This window comes from Camelus ferus, chromosome 10, assembly GCF_009834535.1.
Source record: "Camelus ferus isolate YT-003-E chromosome 10, BCGSAC_Cfer_1.0, whole genome shotgun sequence".
Taxonomy (NCBI): domain Eukaryota; kingdom Metazoa; phylum Chordata; class Mammalia; order Artiodactyla; family Camelidae; genus Camelus; species Camelus ferus.
Window position 1 is genome coordinate 65,500,929 of NC_045705.1, and position 22,426 is coordinate 65,523,354.

General features: G+C 49.2%; 3 protein-coding genes across 16 annotated transcripts in view; 2 read left to right on the forward strand and 1 right to left on the reverse strand.

The window, feature by feature from the left end:
• The first annotated feature begins 38 nt into the window (after window positions 1-38).
• On the forward strand, window positions 39-3,802 carry MRPL49 (mitochondrial ribosomal protein L49). The gene is made up of 4 exons (XM_006179544.3): window positions 39-196; window positions 1,206-1,356; window positions 2,180-2,304; window positions 2,414-3,802. The coding sequence occupies exons 1-4, from the start codon at window positions 119-121 to the stop codon at window positions 2,558-2,560; spliced, it is 501 nt and encodes a 166-aa protein (XP_006179606.1). The 5' UTR covers window positions 39-118; the 3' UTR covers window positions 2,561-3,802.
• SYVN1 (synoviolin 1) lies at window positions 3,719-11,154 on the reverse strand. 5 transcript variants are annotated; one of them, XM_032489765.1, is made up of 16 exons: window positions 10,946-10,964; window positions 9,821-9,969; window positions 9,505-9,597; window positions 9,262-9,414; window positions 9,075-9,123; window positions 8,552-8,655; window positions 7,764-7,890; window positions 7,563-7,662; window positions 7,420-7,485; window positions 7,209-7,325; window positions 6,959-7,122; window positions 6,532-6,660; window positions 6,281-6,436; window positions 6,008-6,194; window positions 5,011-5,162; window positions 3,719-4,934 (listed from the first exon to the last, which is right to left on the reverse strand). In XM_032489765.1, exons 2-16 carry the CDS (start codon window positions 9,950-9,952, stop codon window positions 4,828-4,830), a joined length of 1,836 nt encoding a protein of 611 aa, XP_032345656.1. In that variant the 5' UTR covers window positions 9,953-9,969; window positions 10,946-10,964; the 3' UTR covers window positions 3,719-4,827. The 5 variants fall into 5 exon arrangements, with proteins under 5 accessions (XP_032345656.1, XP_032345660.1, XP_032345657.1 ...); XM_032489769.1 differs by lacking the exon at window positions 10,946-10,964 and adding an exon at window positions 11,102-11,154 and having other exon boundaries at window positions 4,828-4,934; XM_032489766.1 differs by having other exon boundaries at window positions 4,828-4,934; window positions 6,281-6,433; window positions 10,946-10,967.
• Window positions 9,486-22,426, forward strand: part of SPDYC (speedy/RINGO cell cycle regulator family member C) — a 35,571-nt gene continuing 22,630 nt past the window's right edge. For 3 of the 10 annotated variants that reach the window (XM_032489779.1, XM_032489771.1, XM_032489783.1), the window contains exons 1-2: window positions 11,040-11,179; window positions 16,991-17,125. The gene's annotated coding sequence lies outside the window, so the exon portion shown is untranslated. The other 7 variants (XM_032489774.1, XM_032489776.1, XM_032489773.1 and 4 more) reach the window with 7 other exon arrangements.

The window sequence follows — 22,426 nt, forward strand, 5'->3', positions numbered from 1 at the left end:
GGCCCCGCCTCTTTATGCTTTACGCAGGCGCTCTCTCGGTCCCGGGCAGTGCGAACAGGAAGGGGTGGGGCCAGGCGGGTTGCGCTCGCAGAAAGCTAGTGTGCGGGAGCAGTTCAAGATGGCAGCTACCATATTCCGGGCTGTGCTACGGGGCTCGAGAACCGGCGTCCTGCCGGACAGCGGGCTACGGCGGCTGGTGAGAGCGCTGAGCCTGGAGCTGAGGGCAGAGGGCTGGGTGTGACCTCAGTGTTATTTCTTGTTACCGTAAAAGCCGCGTCCCTTACTTAGGGGGCGCTTTTCTGGAGCTCAGATTCAAGATTTGAGAGGGAAAGTGGGAGGGCCTGGAGCGGGCCTGGGACTGTGAGGCTTGGAATATGATTGGAGGACAACCCAGGTTGGACAGAAATGGGAGGGGTGCACATCGAATCTCGCTGCCTAGGTTTTTGAAGGGGTGATCTTTTCAGATGGTTGCGGGGGGGCGGGGGGCCCCAGATCATTGGCGACACTTCTGGGAACCTAGCGTTCATGATAGACAGGCCACTTTATCTTTCTTCTCATTCTTGTTCTAACTCTGAGACCTATCAGGAGTCTAGGGTGTTAGTTGGGAGAAGAATGGGAGGTCAGACTGCGGAATGTGACCTTAGGTAGATTGCTTATTAATTAATCTTTCTTGGATGTAAAAAGGAGGGGGGGTGATAAAATACCTAACTTGTCGAATTGTTAGAATTAAATAAAGCAATACCTGTAAGCACTCACTACAGTTCCTGGTGGTGTCTATATGAGGCTGAAACGTTCCAGGTAAGGGAAGGTCACATCTGATGACTGTGAGTGGGAAATTATCACTATTGCTGAAAGTGCCTAATCCAGAACTAGCATATTTCAGTAGAAACTTTAAAATACTGAAAAATGCCATATTGGTCAGACTTAGAGTTACTCAGATTTTCAGATGTATACTCATACTTCTCATTTGAGTCCCACAGAAATCCTAAGACAGGCAGGCCCTTCTGAATTCTGAACTTCTTTTTCATTCCCACCTGTACTTGGCACTCTGGCAAAGTGAAGTCTGGTGCCTGCCTCCGGCCTTTTACTTATGCCGTTCTCTTTCCCTGTAATGTTTCCTTTTTCTACTTAAAATTCTGCCTGTTCTAAGGTGGGTGGGCTGATGAAGAGATGGGGGCGTTTTTTGTTTCTGTTTCTTGCCTTAGAGCCAGACCCAGGAACCTCCTGATTATCGCAGCTTTGTGGAGTCTGTGGATGAATACCATTTTGTGGAGCGCCTGTTACCCCCCACCAGCATCCCACAGCCCCCAAAGCATGAACATTATCCCACTCCTAGTGGCTGGCAGCCACCCAGAGGTGAGCTGGGTGATGGAAATGGCTTGAAGGCTGCAGGGAAACATCCCCCTCCCTAGTAGTCTGCCCTTTTTGAGACTCTCAACTCCTCAGTGGGTTCAGGACTTGTGTTGAGATTTCTCAGAACTAGCATATGTCTTATGTTCAAGGAAAGGTCCAGGAATGGAGCCCTGTTTTACTAGGACCCATCCATCTACACTATTGGGATGAGGTCTTCCCATGTGGGAAAAGTGAAGCATAGAGAAAAGACCCAAGCACTTGGAACTGCCTCATCCCTGCCCCCGGAGCCATAATTGATAACACTGCTTGGGAGTTTGGTAGTTCTGGGTCCAAATTTGACTTTGCTATCCATTTGCCAGTAAGATTGAATTAGTCACTTAGCTTCTCCCAAACTCAGTTCCAGTAAAATGGAGATACTCTGCTCAGCACATACAGCACATTGTGTAGAGCCCAGCCCATGGTAGGTATTCAGTGCTTACAAATCCCCATCCCTTTGCGCTAGAGATTGATTTTAGCTTCCCTGACCCAGTGGAGAGGAGCAAGGATTGGCCCCAGAGGTGGATACAAAGATCCAGGGAGGCAAAGCCCTGACTTCATTTCTTCTTGAGCACTGAGCACCTTCTGGTGCCAAGCCCTATGCTGGGTCTTGGGGTACCAGGGTAAACAAGCTGGTCCTGGCTCTAAATTTAGGGGAAGAGCAGGTCTCCTAATCTGAAGTCTGGGGTGGCTTTGCCATTTGGGTGGACTGACCTCTACACACCTGGACTGAGGTGAGTGAGACAAATCTAAGGAACATGGGACTTAACACCTTCACTCCTTGTCACAGACCTCCCACCCAACTTGCCCTACTTTGTGCGGCGCTCTCGGATGCATAACATCCCTGTCTACAAGGACATCACGCATGGCAACCGTCAGATGACTGTAATCCGGAAGGTGGAGGGGGACATTTGGGTAAGAGGGTGGGTAGTTCAGGGTCCAGTTCTGACCCTATCAGGGCTGAAAGGGTGGGAGCCCTCTAGAGGGGAAGGTCTGACCAGGCCTGATTGTCATCTTTCCTTAGGCCCTGCAGAAGGATGTGGAAGATTTCCTGAGCCCACTTCTGGGGAAGACACCTGTCACCCAGGTCAATGAGGTGACAGGTACCCTTCGGGTCAAGGGCTACTTTGATCAGCAGCTCAAAGCCTGGCTCCTGGAAAAGGGCTTCTGAAGCCCAGCTGAACATCTTGCAAGACAGCATTCCCCTCAGACTGGAGTCCTGGGGATCTCAAGAGGAGGGAGGTGGGTGTTGGAGCAACTAGGACAGGGGGTGCAGAGACCGGGGCTGAGGGCTTTGGAGCCGGCCTTGCTTGCATAAAGGAGGAAATGTGACTGCATAGATGCCAGCACTGGGAGAGGGCTGTCTAACCCAGGGGACCCACCAGGCACAGCCAAGCTAGTGGGGGGCATTAATTGCTGCACCACCACCACCACCACATGCACACTTTGGTGTAGTCCTGCCTTCCTTTCATTGGAGCTCCTTAGACTCAGCATTTCAATTTTAGAGGCTGTTGACTGCTCCTCTGGTGGAAGCAATAGCCGAACCCAGTTTATGGGAGGGTAGCAGAGGGCAGACCTGTTGGGCACATTCCTTCATTGGCCCTCAGACCCTCACTGCTGCAAAAATCCCTGAACCCTTGCTCTAGGTCAGACCTTGCTTGGTAGAGGCTACAGCAAACACAAGATGACTCAGACGTGGGTCCTGCATGTCTTCAGTTCCAAGTGCAGTGCTGGGCATGGCAGCCCCTGGGCTTGTTGCTTCTACCCATGGAGAGGTTGAAAGGCCAGTCATCTCTATTCCATTCCAGACTGGAGTGGGGCCTGACTGGGTTTCCAGCTCCAGGAAGCTAAGTGATTAGCTTTAGCTGGCCTGCCCACAAGAGGGTGCTTGAGAGCTAGCAGCCCAGCACAGGGCCATCCTTCCCAGCTTGCTGACCTAGTATCAAGGCTGGACAGGGTGGTTGCAGGCAGGAAGAAATGTCCTTTTGTCTGTGCCATCCCATTCCACCCCAGCCTAGGAACCGTCATACTTGCCCCATCCTTGGAGTCTCAAGGGCCAAAGGCCTGAGTTCCCATCCTACCTTAGCATCAAACTGGCTAGAAGGGGGTTCAGAGCCTGACTCCCCTAAGCAGGGTACTTAATCTTTCTGGGGTTCAGTTTCTTAATATGTAAAATGGGTGTATCTTCCTAATACCATAATATTCAAGTGTCCCCAAGGACAGTGCTGGCTTGTATAAATAAACCCTCACTCCTGGAGATTCCAGGCCACTCTCAAGTTTACAGCCTGAGTCAGGAAAAGGAGCTGGCACACTGATTCTACCACACCAGTTTCACCGGTCATTAATGCAAGTTTTTATTTGGCTGTATATACAATTTAAGCTATTAAAATTTGTACAATATTTACAAATTAAATAATCGTCTCAAAACTGTCTCCAGCAACTCCTGTAACACAAAACCAAGGGAGAAAAGACGGGCAGGCAAGGCCTCAGCTCCTGTGGTCCCTACCTGGCCCAGAGCCTTTTCTAAACTGGAAAGGCCAGGAGTTCGGCACTGCTGCTCCCTGTTTCTGGGGTCAAGCATTCAAATTCAAAATTTAAGCCAAAAGACAATAGCAAGGAATTCTTCTAAACTCAAGAAAAGTTCTGTAAGTTAAGAAGTGGCCTTCTGTAGGTGCCAGGGCTTGCAATGGTTCAGCAGCAGACACACGAGCCCTCAGCCTGGAGTGCGGCTGCACAGTGGCTGCTGGGCAAGACCAGGGACAATCTCACCTCCGACAAACTGCAGGGAGAGAAGGGCCTGGGGTGGAGGGGCAGAGCAGGGCCCCTTGGTGCTGCCCACCTGCTCCTCCGCCCCCGGGCACTCCTTTCCCTGAGTTGTGTGGTTACCAGTAAGACATGGAAATGCCACAGGGCACAAGGGGCACAGCCACCACCACAAAGGGCAACTGGGGACTATAAGGTAAGAGAAAGACATTGGTTTTGGTGGGTGGGCCAGGAAGCAAATTCCTAGCCTACCTCCAGCCCCTTGAGTCCACAGTTGGGAACAGGAGCTAATACTGTTCGGCACTGCAGCGTGACTCCACACACAAGCAGGGCTCAGAGGGGCACCCATTCTCCCAAAAAGTAGGGGGTCAGAAAGCTTCTCAGAGGCTGCCCCTTTCTGCCTTCATGGCCCCAGCAGAACATAGGGCTGAAGGGTTGGAGAAGGCGGCTGGAACTGACCCAAGATCCCCATGGCTGCCCAGGACTGTAAGGGCTGGAGTCAGCTGGGGCCTCAGGCCTCTTTCCACTTGGTCTAGGGGGTGCCACCTCCTCTGTCTCAGAGCTGGGGGTTACTACTCCCTGGTGCAGACTTAGGGAGCTGGCACTTGGTGGCAGGACGTGTTCCAGCAAGGGCTGCTCAAGAGAGTGAGGGCAGGAGCCAGGACTGGGGCAGTGTCAGTGGGCAACAGGGGACTCCAGCTTTTGTAGGCGACGGCGACGGAGCTCTGCTGCATCAGGCTCCCCGTCCTCAGGCAGCTCCTCAGTGCCCACTGACTCAGGAGCTGAGAACAGAAAGGTCCAGAAGTGGAACCTGGAAAAGTCCCCTGCCATACCCCACTGCAGGGTGACCGCAACTACCTGGAGGCTTTTCAGGTTCAGGGGCTGGTGGGGAGGCTCCTGGGGACGGGGTGGTGGCCTCAGAGTTGGGGATGCTGGTGGACGAGGCAGCAGTGGCAGCTGTAGGGGCAGTCTCCTCAGTGGGGTTGGCTGAGGTGGCAGGCCTGGGGGGCCTAGGAAGAGAAGGGACAAGAGGAGGGCCTTGGCATCCTGGCATGACTGGACAGACTCTGCCCTTGGTGAGCCTTGCAGGATGGAGTACAGCACTGTTGTGCCTCTGCAGCCCCAGTGACCAGCAGACAAATAAACACATGTATGAATACTTGTTATCTATAGATGGATTGTAAACCACTTACAGGCAGGGCCTGTTGGCCTTGTTCACCATTACACTGTAGAGTCTCCACTGTGAGATGCCAGGCACCTTACAGGGTATCAACTCAGCTAAGACAGTCCACTGAATAAAACACAAAGCACACAAGTCTCAGACTCAAGCTCCCCTCCAAGCCTGTGCTGTGACTGCTGGGTGCCAGGCACTTTGCACACGTCACCTATGAACAGGAATTAGTACTCTATTCAAATAAGGTAGTGAAGGTCACAAAGCAAGTGAGTGATGGGGCCAGGACTTGAACTCGGATCAGGCTGGCTCTAAGTGACTTTACTTGCTATCTTACTAGATCGGGGCAGTGATTCCCAAAGTGTCATCCTGTGTCAGAGGGTGCACGAGATAAAGTACTGAGAACTACGAGTCATTTGACTTCAGAAAAACATAAAGGAAAAAGATTCAAAGTCAGCTCTCTAATAAACACCACTCCTCCTTAGGTGCAGATTGCCCTTCTGCAGTGGGAGAATAAAAAAGCACAGGAACACTGACACCTTGGCTGTACCTACAGATAGGATGCCTGGATCAACAGATGTCATAGGGTGGCAGAAGAGAAAAAGGCCAAGAACCACTGCCAGGGGCCTTCTCTTGGCAGCTCCACACCCCCATTGCCCACCCTAGGCCCCTGTGCAGACGTACCCCAGGGAGGCAAGCACGGTGAGGTACTGGTTGATCTGCAGCATAGCGGCATCCAGCAGCGTGTGGATGTTGCGCAGGCTCTGTAGGCGAGCCTCCAGGTGCTGCCGCTCATGGCCTTCCAGAGCCCGCAGCTCCTCCGGGGTCAGCCCAGCAAAGCCGGCAGGAGGCACAGGCATTGGGGGGAAGGCTGGAGAGAGGGAGAGGCTCAGCCTGGGTTGCCTGGGCCTGACACCCCCCACCTCCCAAAAGAACCTCGAGAGTGGCCCAGCTTACCAAAGGGTGGAGGCAGGGGCATGCCCATCCAGGGAGGAGGGAAGGGGAAGCCTGGGGCGGGGCCGGCTTCAGGGGTGGAGGCAGAGCCAGGTGCCGGGGTAGAGGCAGCAGAAGCAGCTGTGGTTGTGGCTGCTCCACTGGGCCGAGAAAGGGCTGCTGAAGAGCAAGAACAGGAAGTCAGTAAGTGTTGAGAGGCCTCTGCTTCCATCCCTCCCACCCCCTGGGGCCGGCACAATACCCAAAAGGCTCACCTGTGCTGGTGGACGGAGGGGCCACTGCCTCTCCTGAGCTGGGGGGAGGTGGAACAGGAGGAAAGGGGCCCATGGGGGGCCACAGCGGGAACATGCCTGGAGGAAAGGGAGGCAGGAGGCCCTGGGGGACTGCAGAGGGAGGACAGGGGGTGGTGAGAAAAGGTCCAAACTGAGTTAGATCCAAATCATAGGCAAGGGACTAGTTGATGGGGCTCGGGCCTCTCCTCCCGCAGGCCCTCTCTGAGCTCAGCACTCACCACACATGACTGCAATCATCTGTCTCTTCCTGTGACATCCCCCACCCACCCCCGGCAGATTGAGCTTCTAGAAGGCAGGGACTCTGATTCACCTCAGTATTTCCCATACCCAGCCCAGGGCAAGTACTCAACAGTGTTGTGCTGGATGGCCAAATGAGGGGGCCACTCACAGTTGGGGGGCTGGGGCAGGAGTGGTGGGGGGTGGGGAGCCTGTGGTGGCCCCTGATCTGCAGGTTCAGGGGGCGGTGGTGACTGGGTTGGCAGCGATGCCCGGAGGACGTCCATACGGCAGGTGGGGCAGGTCTGCTGCCGCTGGAACCAGGAGCGCAGGCAGCTGGGGGCCAAGACCAGGCAATGCTTAGCAGGTCTGCCTTCCAGAGCCTCTCCTCTGACATGCAGGCTCCTCAGGGCATCTCCCACCTGGTATGGAAAATGTGGTTGCAGGGCAGTCTCTTGGCACCAGTCACCATCTCTTCTCGGCAGATGATGCAGACGTTGTCCATTGCCTGGAGTTCCTCTGGGGTGGCATCTGGATACCTGGTTAGGACAGGCCGAGGACACGTCGAGACCAGAGCTGAAGGCAGGGCACTGGGGCAGAGCCTGGGAGAGCAGCTAGGACAGGCCCACTTACAGTGTGTTCATGTTGCGGATGGCTCGGCGAGACATAATGGCGTCTGTCACAGCTTTCTTGAACTGCCTGAAAGGACAGTTTCAGTAGAAGCAGGGAGAGGTAGGGGAGGAGTCAGAGGTGTGGCAGGGCAGGACTAGGCTCACCTCATGGCCAGGTACATAGGCCGGATGGCAAAGAGAGGGAAAGTGTGCACCTTGATCATGATGGTCATGAAAGCCATGTACAGCAGAACCTTGATGAAGCCTGTGGGGCAGGGGATGCAGAAAGCAGCAAGTCATAGGACCTGGTAGGACCTGGGGCTGGGGACACTGGTCCAGGTCAGGAGAGGCCCAGGCTCCTCTCACCTGTAAAGAGCTCCGTGTAGAGCATGTACACGGCCTTATTGTCCCAAGGATTCTCACTCTGGAGGTCCACGGAGTGCAGCACGTACTTGATGAAAATGGTGAGCACCATAGTCATCAGGATGGCGTACTGGAGGGAGGGGGTGGGATGGGAGGACATGAGAACGCAGCCCGCTTGCTCCAGCCACACTCTGCTGTCCCCAGGCCTGTGCACAGCAGAGTGCAGTGGTACAAGCACAGGCTGGGACACAGCCCAGGTACTGCTAGGTTTTTCACTCACTAGCTGGTGTGACGTTCAGCCACACACTGACCTCTCTGAACCTCAGTTTGCTTGTCAGAATTAACTGTTCCTTTATAACAGTGTTGCTTTGATGATTTTAAAAGAGATATAGGTCAAGTGCTCAGCCCAGGGCCTGGCACACAGTAAGCACTCAACAAACGTGAGCTGTTGCCAATGAACACGTTCTTTCTCTGCCAGGGACACACCTCCCCAGCTGTCCATCAAGCTAATTCCTTCTGTCCATCAATAGCCATCTCCTCTGGCAGCAACTTCCAGGAAGCCTTCCCTGAGGTCAGGGCCCCTCCTCCACACACGCTTCTTTCTATGCCTGCCTACTGTCCTAGCAGTGAGTGTGTAGAGGGCAGGGGCTGGGGCTGACTGATGGCTGCTCCTTGGTGGCCCACATGGGGCTGGCCACAGAGCAGGTACTCGGTAAAGGTTTGCTGAGTTATTCAAGGCACATGCAGTGCCACCTCAGGCTTGTCCTCCCAACCTCCCAAGCCAATTTTACCTCAAAGCCAAACACCAGCTGCACAGAGGCCCCACGGGTCAGGATGCTGTGATAGGCATGGCTGACGAAGAGGAAGTCCAGGATACCCAGGAGGAACATAAGGGCTGTGGGGACCCCCCCAAATGGGAGGTTGGTGGGGGTCAGCCCAGGGCCTGACAGCCACTTCCTGCTCTAAGGCAGCTCCCACCCTCAAGCCCACCATGGCCCCAGCCATCTAGTCAGGTGGGCACACTCCATTGAACCCGGCCCCCTGGGAACTCCAGTTCTGCCTAGGGGCGGCCCAAGCTCCAGGTGAGGAGGCAAAGAGCTAAGGGGCCAGGCAGTTGAGAAGCCCTGGCGTGGAACAGGGCAGAGACGATGCAAATTAACTTCCTAAATTATCTTTCCTGTACAGCTGCGGGCTGAGGGGCAGCCTGTGCTCTACGGTACAGGTCCATGGTTAGTGACTTTTCAGGTTCCAGTCCTTCAAGGTGCCTCTTCTCCCTCCAGCTCCCTCCTTTCCACTCCCATGGGTCTCACTCACAGACAATGCGGCAGTGAAAGAGCCAAGAGATATTGGGGCTGCGTTCCATCTGAGGTAGAGCAGAGAGGGAGCCCATCAGGAAGGCTGGGGATCACCCCTTATCCCCAACCCAGCCTTCACCCCACAAGCCAGCCCACTAGCCATTCCGGCCACTCCATGTGCTCCAGAGAACCCTGACCCAACTCACAAAGTCCACACGATCCTCAGCCAGCCAGTGAAAACATTTGAGGAAGAGGAGGAGAGTGAAGAGCGCAACAAAGCGGGGGCTGAAGTCGTCCCGAAAGACCGTGAAGGCCAGACAAGTCTCAGTGACAGCATACCAGGAACGTTCCAGAAGATGCTGGCATGGGGGGCAAGGAACGATGTGGAACTCAGACGTTCTGCTTGCCCAGCTTCCTACCCCTCACCTTTGGGGCCAGGAACATCTTACCTCCATCTCTGCTGCCCTCAGCTGCCCAAAGAACACCTTGCCCATCACCTTGCCCAAGAGGAAGACAAGGACGAAAGCCTGGATGTACAGGACCTAGGAGTAAGGAGAGGCTATGGTCTGAGGTCGCTTTCTGCTTTGCTCTGCCTGGGGCTCATCATTCAGGAACCTCTCCACATCCCCATCACAATTTACTCAGGTAAGACTGGCAGCTACCTCACTTTTCTCCTACTTACCTGACCTCTAGCCCCACCCCTGTCTCAAGCAGACTCCTCCTTCCCTCCCAGGGAGTTCCTCCCTCCCTGAGCCCTGAACTCACTGCCATGCTGGGGCTAGACTTGGTCAAGTACACCACAGTGGGGTAGAACTGGTGCTTGAGGTAGTAGGCATGAGCCACCACAGCCCCGGTCAGCGCCAGGCTGGCCGCCATCATCACGGCGGTGCGGAACATTGCCCTGGCCTGGGGACCTGCATGAGGAAAGGAAAGAACTGTGTGATGCCCATACTGTGCAAACAGCACAGCGCCTGAAACGCAGTGTTAATAAACGGAAAGAAAAGCAAACCTCACTTCATCCTCACCATCACCGCATCAAGAATAGCATATGCTCCCCATTTTACAAATAAGACCGAGACTCAAAGGGGTTAAGTGATCACACTGACGCAAAGCTTGGAGCCTGGGTCAGTCTGGTTTCAAATCTAGGGCTCTTTCCACGCGGCCTGCCAAACCGCCGCCTCTAGGGAAGAATGAGGAAAGGCAGCAGTGTGGGAGGAGGAGGGAACTGCTCCCACTGACCCTAAAGTGATGTGACGGAGTGGGATGCAAACGCAGAAATCTCCAGAAGCGGGAACGTGCTGCCTGGACTGGGAGAAGCTAAGGCGCTGGGGGGCGCAGCCGGGCAGGCGACAGCGCCGGTGACAGCTCTCCCAGGGTGGGCAGCTCCGACGCGCGCCCCGCGGGAGAGGGCGGGGAACGTCAACCTGGAACCCTGGCACCCGTCAACCCCCGGGGCAGTGTCAACTAGGGACACCGGACAAACGGCCGACCACCCAGGATGCAGGAGCGGGTCGGAGAGGGACCCGGGTCGCCCCCGAGGCTACGCACTTAAAAGCGCCAGGAGCTGCGAGCGTCGCAGGCGGGGCCCAGCCTGTAGAAGAGCGGCCGCGCGGGCGCCTGTCTATCGCCAGCTGACAGGCCAAAAGCGGGCAGCGGGGCTAAGGGGGCACGCCGACCCTGGAGACCTCAAGGGAAAAGGTCCAAGTCCTGACTCCAACCGCAATCCGGGCCCGACCCCGGCCCACTCACCAGGAGCCCAGCGCCGCTAGCCCGCTCAATCCCCGCGATTGCGGAGGCGGCTCCGGTTAACAACACTCCCCACCCCCTGCGAACCGGAACTTCGGGGGTGAGACACCTCACTTCCGGCGGAGGCGGGGCTGTGGGTCCTACCAAGTGCACCCTTCCCTTGCCAGCACAGCGCGCTCTCTGTGGTGCCGGGAGCGGTAGTTCCACCACCCATCTGGGGTTCGTGCCCACGGCTAGAGCAACAGATGCGAGAGGTCTGAGCGGACGACAGCTACCCCGAGAGGATTACAGTCCCCCTACTTGTTAGTCACAGATGGTATCGTCTTCGCCGCGGCGTGGACTCAACCTAGCTGAGACATCCCGCTCCCAAAGTGGCTGGTAGGTGGGGCTTCGTGCGGGCCGTACCATTTGGAGGGGGGAGTATGCAAGGGACGGACTTACAGACATAAGAGAAATAAAATGTGTTAGAAATTCATTACAAGGGGTTTCACAACAGTTCGACAAATAAGATGCTTTCTAAGAGAACTGGATTTACAAAAGGAAATTTTGTCTCCTTGATCACCCCTAAATAGTGTGGGAGTGAGTTGGGTCCCCGTGGCTGCTACTGATTGGTAGAAATAGAGTTACGCGGACCAATAAGAAAAAGAAAGGAAATTTGCTGGCCTATAGGAAGAGAATAACAGGTGAGCGGTTGCTAGGGGCGGAAAGTAGCGTTGCCTAGGATCTAACCCACGTGCCAGAGAGTAGGGAAGGCTCAATCTGTGGGTGGATGCTTAGAGTCAGCCCCGGGGAACGTTTGCTGCGCAGCGAAAGGGAGGTGTGCCTGGGACTGAGAAGACAGACCTTTAATTCTGGCTAATCTTGGGATAAGAGTGTTTTATGCAAAGGAATTGAGTTCAACGCCACTTGTCCGCACCCCTCCGCAAGCCTACAGCTTTGCTGTCTTTGTATCATTAAGTCTTGGGCCGGAGCTTGGGCTGTGCTGCTTCAGTCTGTGTCTCGCTTGCAGCCAACCCGTTCATTGACAGGATGGAGTTAATGCACCCACTTTGTGCCTTTCGTTTTCCTCCGTCATCTCATTTAATCATCAGTCATTGAAATGTATGAGCTAGGCGATACTATACTAATTTTATACGTGGGGCGGTTGAAGTTCAGAGATTTAACAAGTCCTGGGATTGGCATTGGGTCTGTCTGACTCTAAATTCCCGTACTGTTAGCCTCAGCCACCCTTACCACCACCTGTTGACCTGAACTGGCAGGACCAGTTTAGCTTGTAATCTGTCACTAAGTTGGCTCTCCTATAAGGCCATCTATGACTTTCTAGTGACTACATCCAGTGGCCAGCTTTCACTTCTTGCCTGACTCAACTTCTTCTTAAAAGTCTCCTCCCTGATCTTCTGTGATCTCACATGCCTCTGCTTTTTCCCCTAGCCATGCACCTGCCCCCTTCCTCTGCCCTTCCTTTTATTTAAATGTGTTGTCCACATTGTTCCCTTCTGAACGCTTTTCTTGAATGGTGCTCTCTGCTCCTATGGTTTCAATACTCCCACTCAGTTGTTGATGACTCCCATGTCAGGTCTTCAGCTGGGATCTCTCCTGCTTTTTAAAACAATTCAGTGTCCCTAGTCCTCCGCTCCAACCCTAGTCCAGAAACCTGGGCATCACACTCACCTTCTCCCTCTCCATCTGCCCCCACATCCAAACTGGTAATTAAGTCATTTATTCAATTGTCTACAAATATGTATCCCATGACACCTGTTCTAGTAATTTAGAATGTCAGTGAACAAAGCAAAGGTCTTTTTGCCTTTGTGGTGACAATAAACAGTATACACAACATAAGTGCATTATCTAGTATGTTAGAAGGTACTAAGTGCTGTAGGGGAAAAGTAGAACAGAACAAAGGGGACCAAGAGTGTGGTGGGGTGCTCGAAGCAGTTTGCAGTATCAACAAGAAAGTGACATTTGACCAAACAACTGAAGGAGGTGAGGGCATGAGACAAGTGGATGTCTGGGTAAAGAGTTGGAGCTAGGTAAGGGTGAACTGGTCTTGGTTTGTTGGAGGAGGTCAGTGTGGCTGGAATAGAAATAGCAAAAGAGTGAGTAGTAGGAAAGATGGTTTTGGCCATTACAGGGACTTTGACTTTTACTCAGTGACATGAGGAGTCATTGGAGGGTGCTGAGTAGAGGCTCCAGCTCCTGTGTTATAGGATGTAGTGGGGCAGGGGGCAAGGATGGGAGCAGGGGGCTTAGTTAGGAAGCTGTTGCAGTACATTGGGTAAGATATAAAGTTCTATTTAGTCTACATCCTGAATGTCTCTAGGATTCATTCTTTCTTGTCCATCTTCATCTCCTGGTCCTAGTTCAGACCATCATCATCATCTCATGCCTAGGCAAATGCAACAGTCACCTAACTTAATTTAAAATCTGACATAAAAAATTTAATATACTACTTACATAGCATCAAAAATACCAAATGTTTAATGACAAAATTTAATTTAGAAATATGCAAGACCTGTAAACTGAAAAGTACAAAACATTGCCAAGAGAAATTAAAATTCTAAATGGAGAGATATAGTGTGTCTGTGGATCAGAACACCTAATACTTTTATGTTGCCAGTAAAATAGAGAAGATTAACAAAGTTCAAAGCTGGTTCTTTAAATAAGCTAACAGGCAAATTTCTAGCAAGACTGATCAAAAACATGAAGTTAAGGCAAAAATAAACAATATAATTAATGAAAAAGGGAGATACTAAGGGTGTAGTGGTTGTGATTTTATGGCAATAGATTTGAAAACTTAGATGGAATGAATTTCCTAGAAAACAAAATACATGTTAAAACTGACGCAACACTAAATAGAAAACATGAATAGACCAATAAATATTTTTAAGATGACCCAGCGGTTAACTCCATCCCTCCTCCAGGGACTGTTGATTATCCATGTTGAAAATAACTAGATTCCTACTTCACACTGTACATAAAAATCAATTCTAGGAAAAACTGCTTCACTTAAATGTTACAAATTAAAAATTTTAAACTCTCAGAAGAAAATATAGAGGAGGGTGGGAGGCTATAGCTCAGTGGTAGAGTGTGTGCTTAGCTTGCATGAGGTCCTGGGTTCAATCTCCATTCAATTTTTTTCTTTTCAGATAAGAAAAAACATTTTAAAAATAAGAAAAAATATAAAGGATATGAGGCAAGGAGTAATTTCTTTTAAAAGGCACACAGCAAACACAAACCATAAAGGAAAATATAGATAAATTTATGTTAAAATATAAAATTTCTGTGCACTAAAAGGTTTCATAAACAGGATTAACAGTGGACACGAGGAATCATACTGGGCTGATGGAAATGTTCTAAAGCTGATTTATGATGATGGTTGCACAACTGGGTAAATTTACTAAAAACTCATTGAATCGTACACTTGAAGTGAAATGATATATGTAAAATATGCCTCAATAAAATTGTATATTTTTTAAAAACTTAAAAGATTCCATAAACAAAGCAAAACAATGTATGACAGATTGGGAGAAGACTAAGGTTAAGTATCCAGAACATAAAAGGATTTCAATAAGAAAAGACGACACAAAAGAAAAATAGTAAAAGGTTATACACAGGTAAATAGGAACTTTAATGGCTACAAAACTTGAAAAGATGCTCATCCTCACCAATAATTAGGGAAATGAATGTTCAAACAAGAATGAGATATAATTGTGTTGTTAATGGAGGTACTGGGGGTTGAACCTAGGACCTCGTGCATGCTAAGCACGTGCTATACCACTGAGCTATACCCTCCCCCCACTGAGATATAATTTTTTATTCATAGTGTTGGCAGAAAGTAAAAAGTCTTAACATTCTGATGTATCAAGAACGTGAAGCAAAATAACTCTTAGGAGAAAGCATAAAGGAGAGTGATTTGGCATTATCTGGTAAATTTTGAATGTGTCTACGCTTCAACCTGAAAATTTCACCTTGTGAGAAAAACTCCCCCATGTGTACAGAAGAACATGCACAGAGAGTATTCACTGTGGCCCTCTTCATAAGTAGAAAAAGCTTCCAAACAGGAATCCTTAGAAGAGAATGCATAAATAAGTTGTGATTTAATCATTCAGTGTACTGAAATGAACAGAGAGATTCGAATGGAGAGATCTCTGAAATACAGTGTTGATCAAAATAACAAGTTGCAGAAGAATGCATGGTGTATGATACCATTTACTATATGCTGTTTATGGATACAGATACACTTGCTAGTCAAAGTATAAAGAAGTGCACCAAATTTAGGGTGGGAGTGGGGAGGTCATACTCTCTGAGGGATTCAACTGTATTTATAATGTTTCTTTTCCTGAGCTGGGTGGTGGGTACATATGTGTGTCTATATTTTTCTCTTTTTGTAGTCTGAGATATTTAAGTAGTAAGAATGAGGTCAGGGGAAAGGTATAGCTCAAGTGGCAGGGTGTGTGCTTAGCAGGGACGAGGTCCAGGGTTTAATTCCCAGTGCCAACTCTGAAGATAAATAAATAAACCCAATTACCTCCCTCCTCCAAAACAAAATAATAAGAAGAAGAATGAGGCAAATCTATATATCCTGATATAGAAAGATTTCTAAGACATTTGATTAAGTTACAAAAGTAACTTCCAGAAAAATGTTACAAATATGATCTCATTTATGTAAAGAAAAATAAGCTATGTGTGTATATTTATATACATATTATGTATTATGTATTATATACACCTATTTAAAAAGGGTGCACTGTTAACAATGATCATCTATCTTTAGGGAGAAGAGAATGCGGGAGGGGTGCTGTGAATGTGGGAGACCGCTATGTTTTACCCTGCATACTTCTGAATGGCTTATAACAATAAACAGAGAATGTGTTCACCTAGTACTTGTATAGTCATTTATAAAATAATTCTGAAGGTTTCAACGAGTCAAAAAAATTCAGATACCTCATGACCCAGCAACTTTGGTTCTTGGAACCCATCCTGACATAGAATTCATTGAAGCAGGGTTTGTAGTAGAGAAAATTAAGAAACAACCTACACACCCATCTGTAGGTAAGTGTTAAATTATATATATACAGTGGAACGCTATAATAATACCTACAGTTTATTAAATCCTTAGTATTGGCTGGACTCTACATTCATATTTTCATTTAATCCTTACAGCAAGGTAGATACCATTCTTTTACACAAGAGTAAACTGAGGCTCAGAGAGGTTGGACCACCTGGCCAAAGTCACTTAGAATCTAGATGGCAGACCCAAGATTTGAACCCAGGTCTATAAGATTCCACAATCACTCTCCTTGACCACTTACCTCCCAAACACAGGCATTAAAAAGTCAAGCTCTATGTAACCACTATGGGAAAGTTGTCTGTGCTGTTGTTATGGGGAAAAAAAAAAGATTGTAAAATGGTTATACAATAAAATTCCAATTTTGTGAACTGAAAACAAAACTTTTCAAAGAAAACATTTGGAGGAATATTCACCAGCTATTACTGGTGGGCATGTGGGGAAAAGGGGTGGGGACAGGATTAGCTGTATGTTTATGAGTTATGTAATAAATTTCTGTAGGGATTGAGTTTTTCACCCAGAAATGGGATTCCTTTCAGCCAAAAAAGTAATAGAGATTTAAAAATAAAGGTGGAAACATTTCTGGGCTGCTGGGGGCCATGTGGCAGGGCAAGCCTGAAGCTTCTGGGAGGAGGGCACCACCAGCATCCTTGAGGACAGCAGCCTTCAGATCAGAGACAGGATCAGCCTGTCCTTGGCACATCTGGCCCATGGCACAGTTTCATTTGATCTGCACAGTGTTTCAAATTCTTACAAATTAGTTGCCACTGCTTAACATTTGTAAGATTTTACATAAGAAGTAAGGTTTTCTGCTTTCCCCAGGAAACTTGACCATCTGGCCCCACTGGCCCCACCTTCCCAAGTAGAGCCGTTTGGATGGGGCCAGTGCTCTCCAGTCCCCCTGGCTCAGGTCACTCTCGCACATTACCTGTCCCAGCAACGTGGTCATTGGCTTTGCTACCTGCTTGGGGCAGGTACTGAAATGAAGATGTTCTTGTCACTCTTTGGCTAGCAGTGCTCATTCCTCAACTCAGTTGGATGTCAGCTCCAGAGGCACACACCCCAGAGATTTCTTCCGTCACTCATTTAGCACACATTTATTAAATCCTGCTCTTCCCTAGACTGAGCCCATGCTGGGCACACTGGAGACAGAGACGAGAACTCATAGCCCATGCTTCCCAGAAGTTCAGCCTTGAAGGGGAGACATCTAGAAACAACTGCATTCAGATGTGACAAATATGACGGCAGAATTGCAGGTAATGTACAATGTGTGTGGTGACAGCATGCCCCTGGAGGATGTGTGTGTGTGTGTGTGTGTGTGTGTGGTCGGTGAGTCGGGGGAACAATACCCCACCTGAGACAATCCCAGGATACCTGGGGAGTGGTTGTCCCTTGACAGTCACCTCTGGATTCTCACATTCGCCCTCCATGAAAGAGAAAAGAGGAACTATTTTCTTGACAGAACACTCCCAAGTACTCCCAGCCCCTCCAGCTTTCATGGAATGACTCCCCCAGAACTGCGGCACGTGCCTTGACCAAATTACAAAATGGTAAGGAAATAAATGATTGTTATTGTTGCAAACCTCTAAGTTTTAGGGCGGCTTGTTTCACAACAACAGATAACTGAAACAGTGGGCAACATGTCTGGTTTGGCTCCCTGTTCCCAGCCCCAGGTCCAGGGCCCAGTACAAAATAAGAGCTCAGTGAGTTTTGAAGGAGTGAATACACAAATGGATGGATGGATAAGTGAACTGTCTTGAGCCTGACAGCCGTAGGGTGGTTGATTGTGGCACAGTCAGGGACCCGGAGCTTCATGGAGGATGAGGGGACCGTCTCTGCTGGGGTTGTTACACATCATTTGCTGGGCAGGGTCTCTGTTAGATCTACTTGGGTGCAGAGGGTGCCTGTCACAGGCAGGGCATACACGGCTGTTCAAGTGAGGTAGCTACGATCCAGGGACGTGGAAGCCTCCATGGTGCTATGGTTCCAGGGCCACACCATACACGCCAGAACCACACCAGCAGGGGGGATGCCTTGAGGGCCACCATTTCACTCACTTCACTCTCCTCCCATTTCACTCAGCTCCAGATTTGAGTCGCACATAATTGCAGCTGTGGGAGGAGTACTTGGAACATGCAGTTTTTACTCTGAGCCTCGTAGTCCAGGAAGGCAGCTGGGAGGAGGCAGGGACAGATGTTGAGTGAGCCTATCAGCTACACCCACTTCCACTCACTGCTCTTCCCAGCAGGGCGTTTGGACTCCTGCATGATCTGCTTCCAGCCCGCCTCCCCCTCCCCCATTATGCACTTGGTGTTGTAGCTGAATTAACTTGTCCCCATTTCCCCAAATCTGCTTGTCTCTTCAGCTTAGTTTTTCCCCTTTTGCTCCTCCATCTGTCAGATGCTCTCCCTCTCCTGTTTGCTCAGAAAATCCTTAGCACACTCCCAAAGGTACTTCCAAGCATCAGTCATGAGCCTGAGTGAGTCACCTTCCCTCCTGATGCTCATGGCATTGACCCAATGGGAACAGCCTTGTGTGACTGACTCTATGTTGTAATTGCTCCTGGGTCTGTGACCTCCATCAGGGAAGGGCTCAGAAGAATAAAAATAACTATTATATATGTGCTGTAACTTGTCAGCACAATCACACAGCCCATGTGTATTGGGCTTGGATTGTATGCCAGGCATGTTCTTAATCCTCAGAGCAATCCTATGAGCCAGGTACTATTATCATGCCTGTTTCATAGATGAGGAAACTCAGCACAGAAAAGGTAAGTGACTTGCCCAAGGTTTGCACAGCTAATGGGGAAAGAGAAAGTCAGGATTTAAAGCAGGCAGCATGGCCCCACAGCCCCACTCTCACTCTCTGATCTTTGTAACATGTCCTTTTTCTCAATCCCCATGACAACTTTTTGTTTTATTGAGGAGAAAGTTGAGGCTCAGAGAGGCTAAGGAACTTAGCCCAAGCCACCCTGGAGAGTGACCAAGCCAGGACTCTGGTTCCTGACACACCATAGCCCTTCTCAAGGGCCACCAAGTCCCACTGTCGGGACCCAACTCCCCCAGTGTCTGTGGTGAGTCCCAAGCCGAATCCGAGCAGTTGGAGGCAGGGCATGCTGGGTCATTCCCAACAGTCTTTGGGCAAAGCCAGGGAACTGTCACCACTAGGCTGAACAGCCTGGGTGTTCTCAAAGCGCAGAGCAGGGTCAGAAGCCCAAGTCTGTGCTTGCTGTAGGGGGCAGGCAGCCAGGTGTGAAAGTCATGTCGGGACTCAGCTCAGGCCACCATAAGCTTCTGTGAGAGGGACATAGAACACAGGGGACAGGTCCAGGGATGACACCTATCACCCAAGTCTAGTACAGGTAAAGGAAGATGTGGCTTGGGCGGTCAGCTGTCACCTTGCCAATCAACACACTTTTATGGGATCTGTTATGTCTCAGGCATGGGGCTGGGGGCTGGGAACTCAGTTGTGAGTAACAAGATACTTTCCTCCCTCGTAAGCCTTCTTGCGTGGGGCAAGAAATCCAGGGCATCCACCTTTCCTCTGTGCTCCTGCCTCCTTCCTGTGAGAACAGATGGAGTTTCCCTCTTCCTGTGGATTCAGTCGTTTATTCATCCAACAAGTATATGTTGGTGAGAATGTAGTTTGATGCAGCCATTATGGAAAACAGAGTGGAGATACTTTAAAAAACTGAAAATAGACTTACGATATAATCCAGCAATCCTACTCCTGGGCATATATCTGGAGGGAACTCTAATTCAAAAAAAACTCTAATTCAAAAAAAAAAAAAAAAAAAAAAAAAAACCAATGTTCATAGCAGCACTATTTACAATAGCCAAGATACGGGAACAACCTAAATGCCCATCAACAGATGACTGGATAAAGAAGTTGTGGTATATTTATACAATGGAATACTACTCAGCCATAAAAATAAAATAATGCCACTTGCAGCAACATGGATGGACCTAGAGATCATCATTCTAAGTGAAGTAAACCAGAAAGAAAAAGAAAAATACCATATGATATCACTTATATGTGGAATCCAAGAAAAGAATAAAAGAGGACACTAATGAACTCATCCACAAAACAGAAACAGACTTGCAGACATAGTAAACAATCTTATGGTTACTGAGGGGAAAGGAGGTGGAAAGGGATAAATTTAGGAGTTTGAGATTTGCATATGTTAGCCACTATATATAAAAATAGATTTAAAAAAATTTCTTCTGTATAGCACAGGGAACTATAGTCAATATCTTAAAATAATCTTTAATGAAAAAGAATATGAAAACAAATATATGTATGTATATGCATGACTGGGACATTATGCTGTACACAGAAATTGACACATTGTAACTGACTATACTTCAATTAAAAACAAAACAAAACAAAGCAAAAAAAAAAAAAAACCAAGTGTATACTGAGTCCCCACCATCTGGCTAGATTTTTTCTAAGTATAGAGAATGCATTAGTGAACAAGACAGATTAAAAATAAGCAAACCTGCCCTCATGGAACTTAGAGAGTCAATAAAAGACGACAAATAAACAAGGAAACACATAGGAAATTAATGACTTTGGGAAATCAAGACAGTAGGGGAAGTGGAGCAGATGAGGAGAAACTGGAGTGTGTGAAAGGAGGAGAGACAGTTCACGGAGCAGCAGCTGTGTGCAGCTGTGGATTCAGGTTGATACAGGAGCAGGAAAAGAGAAAGAATGTTGGAGGTGAGGCGTGGGGAGAAGTTGTATCTCAGAAAGAGGAATGTGAACTTGGTAGAGAGCTGCAGTAGTAGTGCCAGAAAGTATGAGTGTCCATATGGCTTTATGTCCCTGAGTTCAAAGTGAAACAACCCTCTGGTTATCTGATTTGCTTTCTCCTCTGGTGCGGGTACCAAGCAGGTGGATGGATGGATTCAGCCAGGGTTGAAGTCTCCTGGGTGTGGCAGTTTTAGGATATGTCTATACATTCTCCATACTTCTCTTTTCAAGAGGTGTACTCCAATTCCCCTCCCCTTGAGTGTAAGCTAGACTCAGTGATTTGCTTTTAATGAATAAAATAAAATGAGAGTGATGGTGTGAGACTCTGGATTCCTGCTTGCTTACTCTTGAATCAGTCAGTCAAGGAAGCCAGCCGCCATGACATGAAGACACTCAAGCAGCCCTATGGGCAGGTCCACATGCTGAGGAACTGAGGCCAACAGCCAACAGCCATGTGAGCAAGCCCCCTGGGAAGGGGATTCTCCAGCCCCAGCCAAGCCTTCAGATGACTGTGGCCCCGGCCAACATCTTTACTACAAATCTCATGAGAGACGGTGAGTCAGACCCTCTTAGCTAAGTTGCTTCCGAATTCCTGACCCACAGAACAGTGAGCTAAATTCTTTTTTGATTTCAGCCACAACCTTCTGGAGTAATTTTTACATGACAGCAGTCAACTAATACACCAGGTGTCTTGGATAGAGTGAGGAACGATGGGAGGATGGGCTTCTGCCCGGCTATTTGAGAACCCAGGCTCCTTCTAGCTTGTGGCCCTGCCATCTCCTAGGGGCCCTTGGAGTTCCCTGGAAATCTGCTGCATTTGGCTGGAAGTCAGAGATACAGAAAGGGAGGCAGATCGTAAGAGAGGGAGGTTTTCAAAGCCCACACGTGGTAACAAGGAATAAAAAGTAGTGAAAAATGGGATGAGGAAGTGACATTTAAGATGGAACTGAAAAATGATTAGAGGGTAGGAAGGGAGAAAGGAATAAGGATCAGTGGGTAGACCTCTGGCCTGAAAGTCTGGGTGTATTTTAGGAAACAAAGAGAATCCCAGGGCGATTGGAGCTTGGGGAGAGAGGCTGAGAATGGCCAAAAATGAGTCTGAGGAGGTGGAACCAGATCATACAGGGCCTTATGAACTGCCACTTAGTGACTTTGGGGTTTACACTAAGGTCAGTGGGAAGACACTGGGGTTTAAGTAGGAGATAGCTGAGCAGATCTGCATAGAGTGGTGGCCTGGAGGAGGGAGGGGAGCATCAGCTGGAGCAGGAAGTGTGGTCAGAAGCTTACGCAGCTGCTTGGAGAGAGATAAAGACAACCTACTATGGGCTTGGCGGGGTGAACAGAGATGCTGAAGGTATGGGGAGCCAGGAGGCAGTATTTGATTAAGCGTGAATGGGGGTGGAGGTGGGGAGGAAGGGAGAAGCCAAGCGGCTCCAGGCTTCTATGTGGAAGGTAGAATTATTCTCAAGGACCAGGAATCCCAGAGATGGCAGGTTTAGAGGCAGTATGTTGAGTTTGCTTTGTAAAATAATGAAATATTTGATATGTACAAAATAATGTATGTCAAATATACATCAGCAATGGAGTGAAATTGTTGCCGAAAGATCAGCCCCCATCCCTGACGAGCCGAATAACTCAGAGACAAGGTCTTGGAGCTTAGAAGAAAAGAGGCAGCTTTATTGCTTTGCCAGGCAAAGGGGACTCACAGCAGGCTGGTACCTTGAAAACTGTGAACCCACCTTAGGGTTGGGGCTCAGTGATTATATAGTGAACAAATTGGGGTGAAAAGGGGGACATTAATTAAC

Coding starts and splice junctions, on each gene's coding strand:
- MRPL49 (XM_006179544.3), top strand. CDS start 119: ATGGCAGCTACCATATTCCGGGCTGTGCTACGGGGCTCGAGAACCGGC. Junction 197..1,205: donor ACAGCGGGCTACGGCGGCTG/GTGAGAGCGCTG, acceptor TTCTTGCCTTAG/AGCCAGACCCAGGAACCTCC. Junction 2,305..2,413: donor AGGTGGAGGGGGACATTTGG/GTAAGAGGGTGG, acceptor ATCTTTCCTTAG/GCCCTGCAGAAGGATGTGGA.
- SYVN1 (XM_032489765.1), bottom strand. CDS start 9,952: ATGTTCCGCACCGCCGTGATGATGGCGGCCAGCCTGGCGCTGACCGGG. Junction 7,326..7,419: donor ATCCGCAACATGAACACACT/GTAAGTGGGCCT, acceptor TGTCCTAACCAG/GTATCCAGATGCCACCCCAG. Junction 6,437..6,531: donor CCCTCCGTCCACCAGCACAG/GTGAGCCTTTTG, acceptor CTTGCTCTTCAG/CAGCCCTTTCTCGGCCCAGT.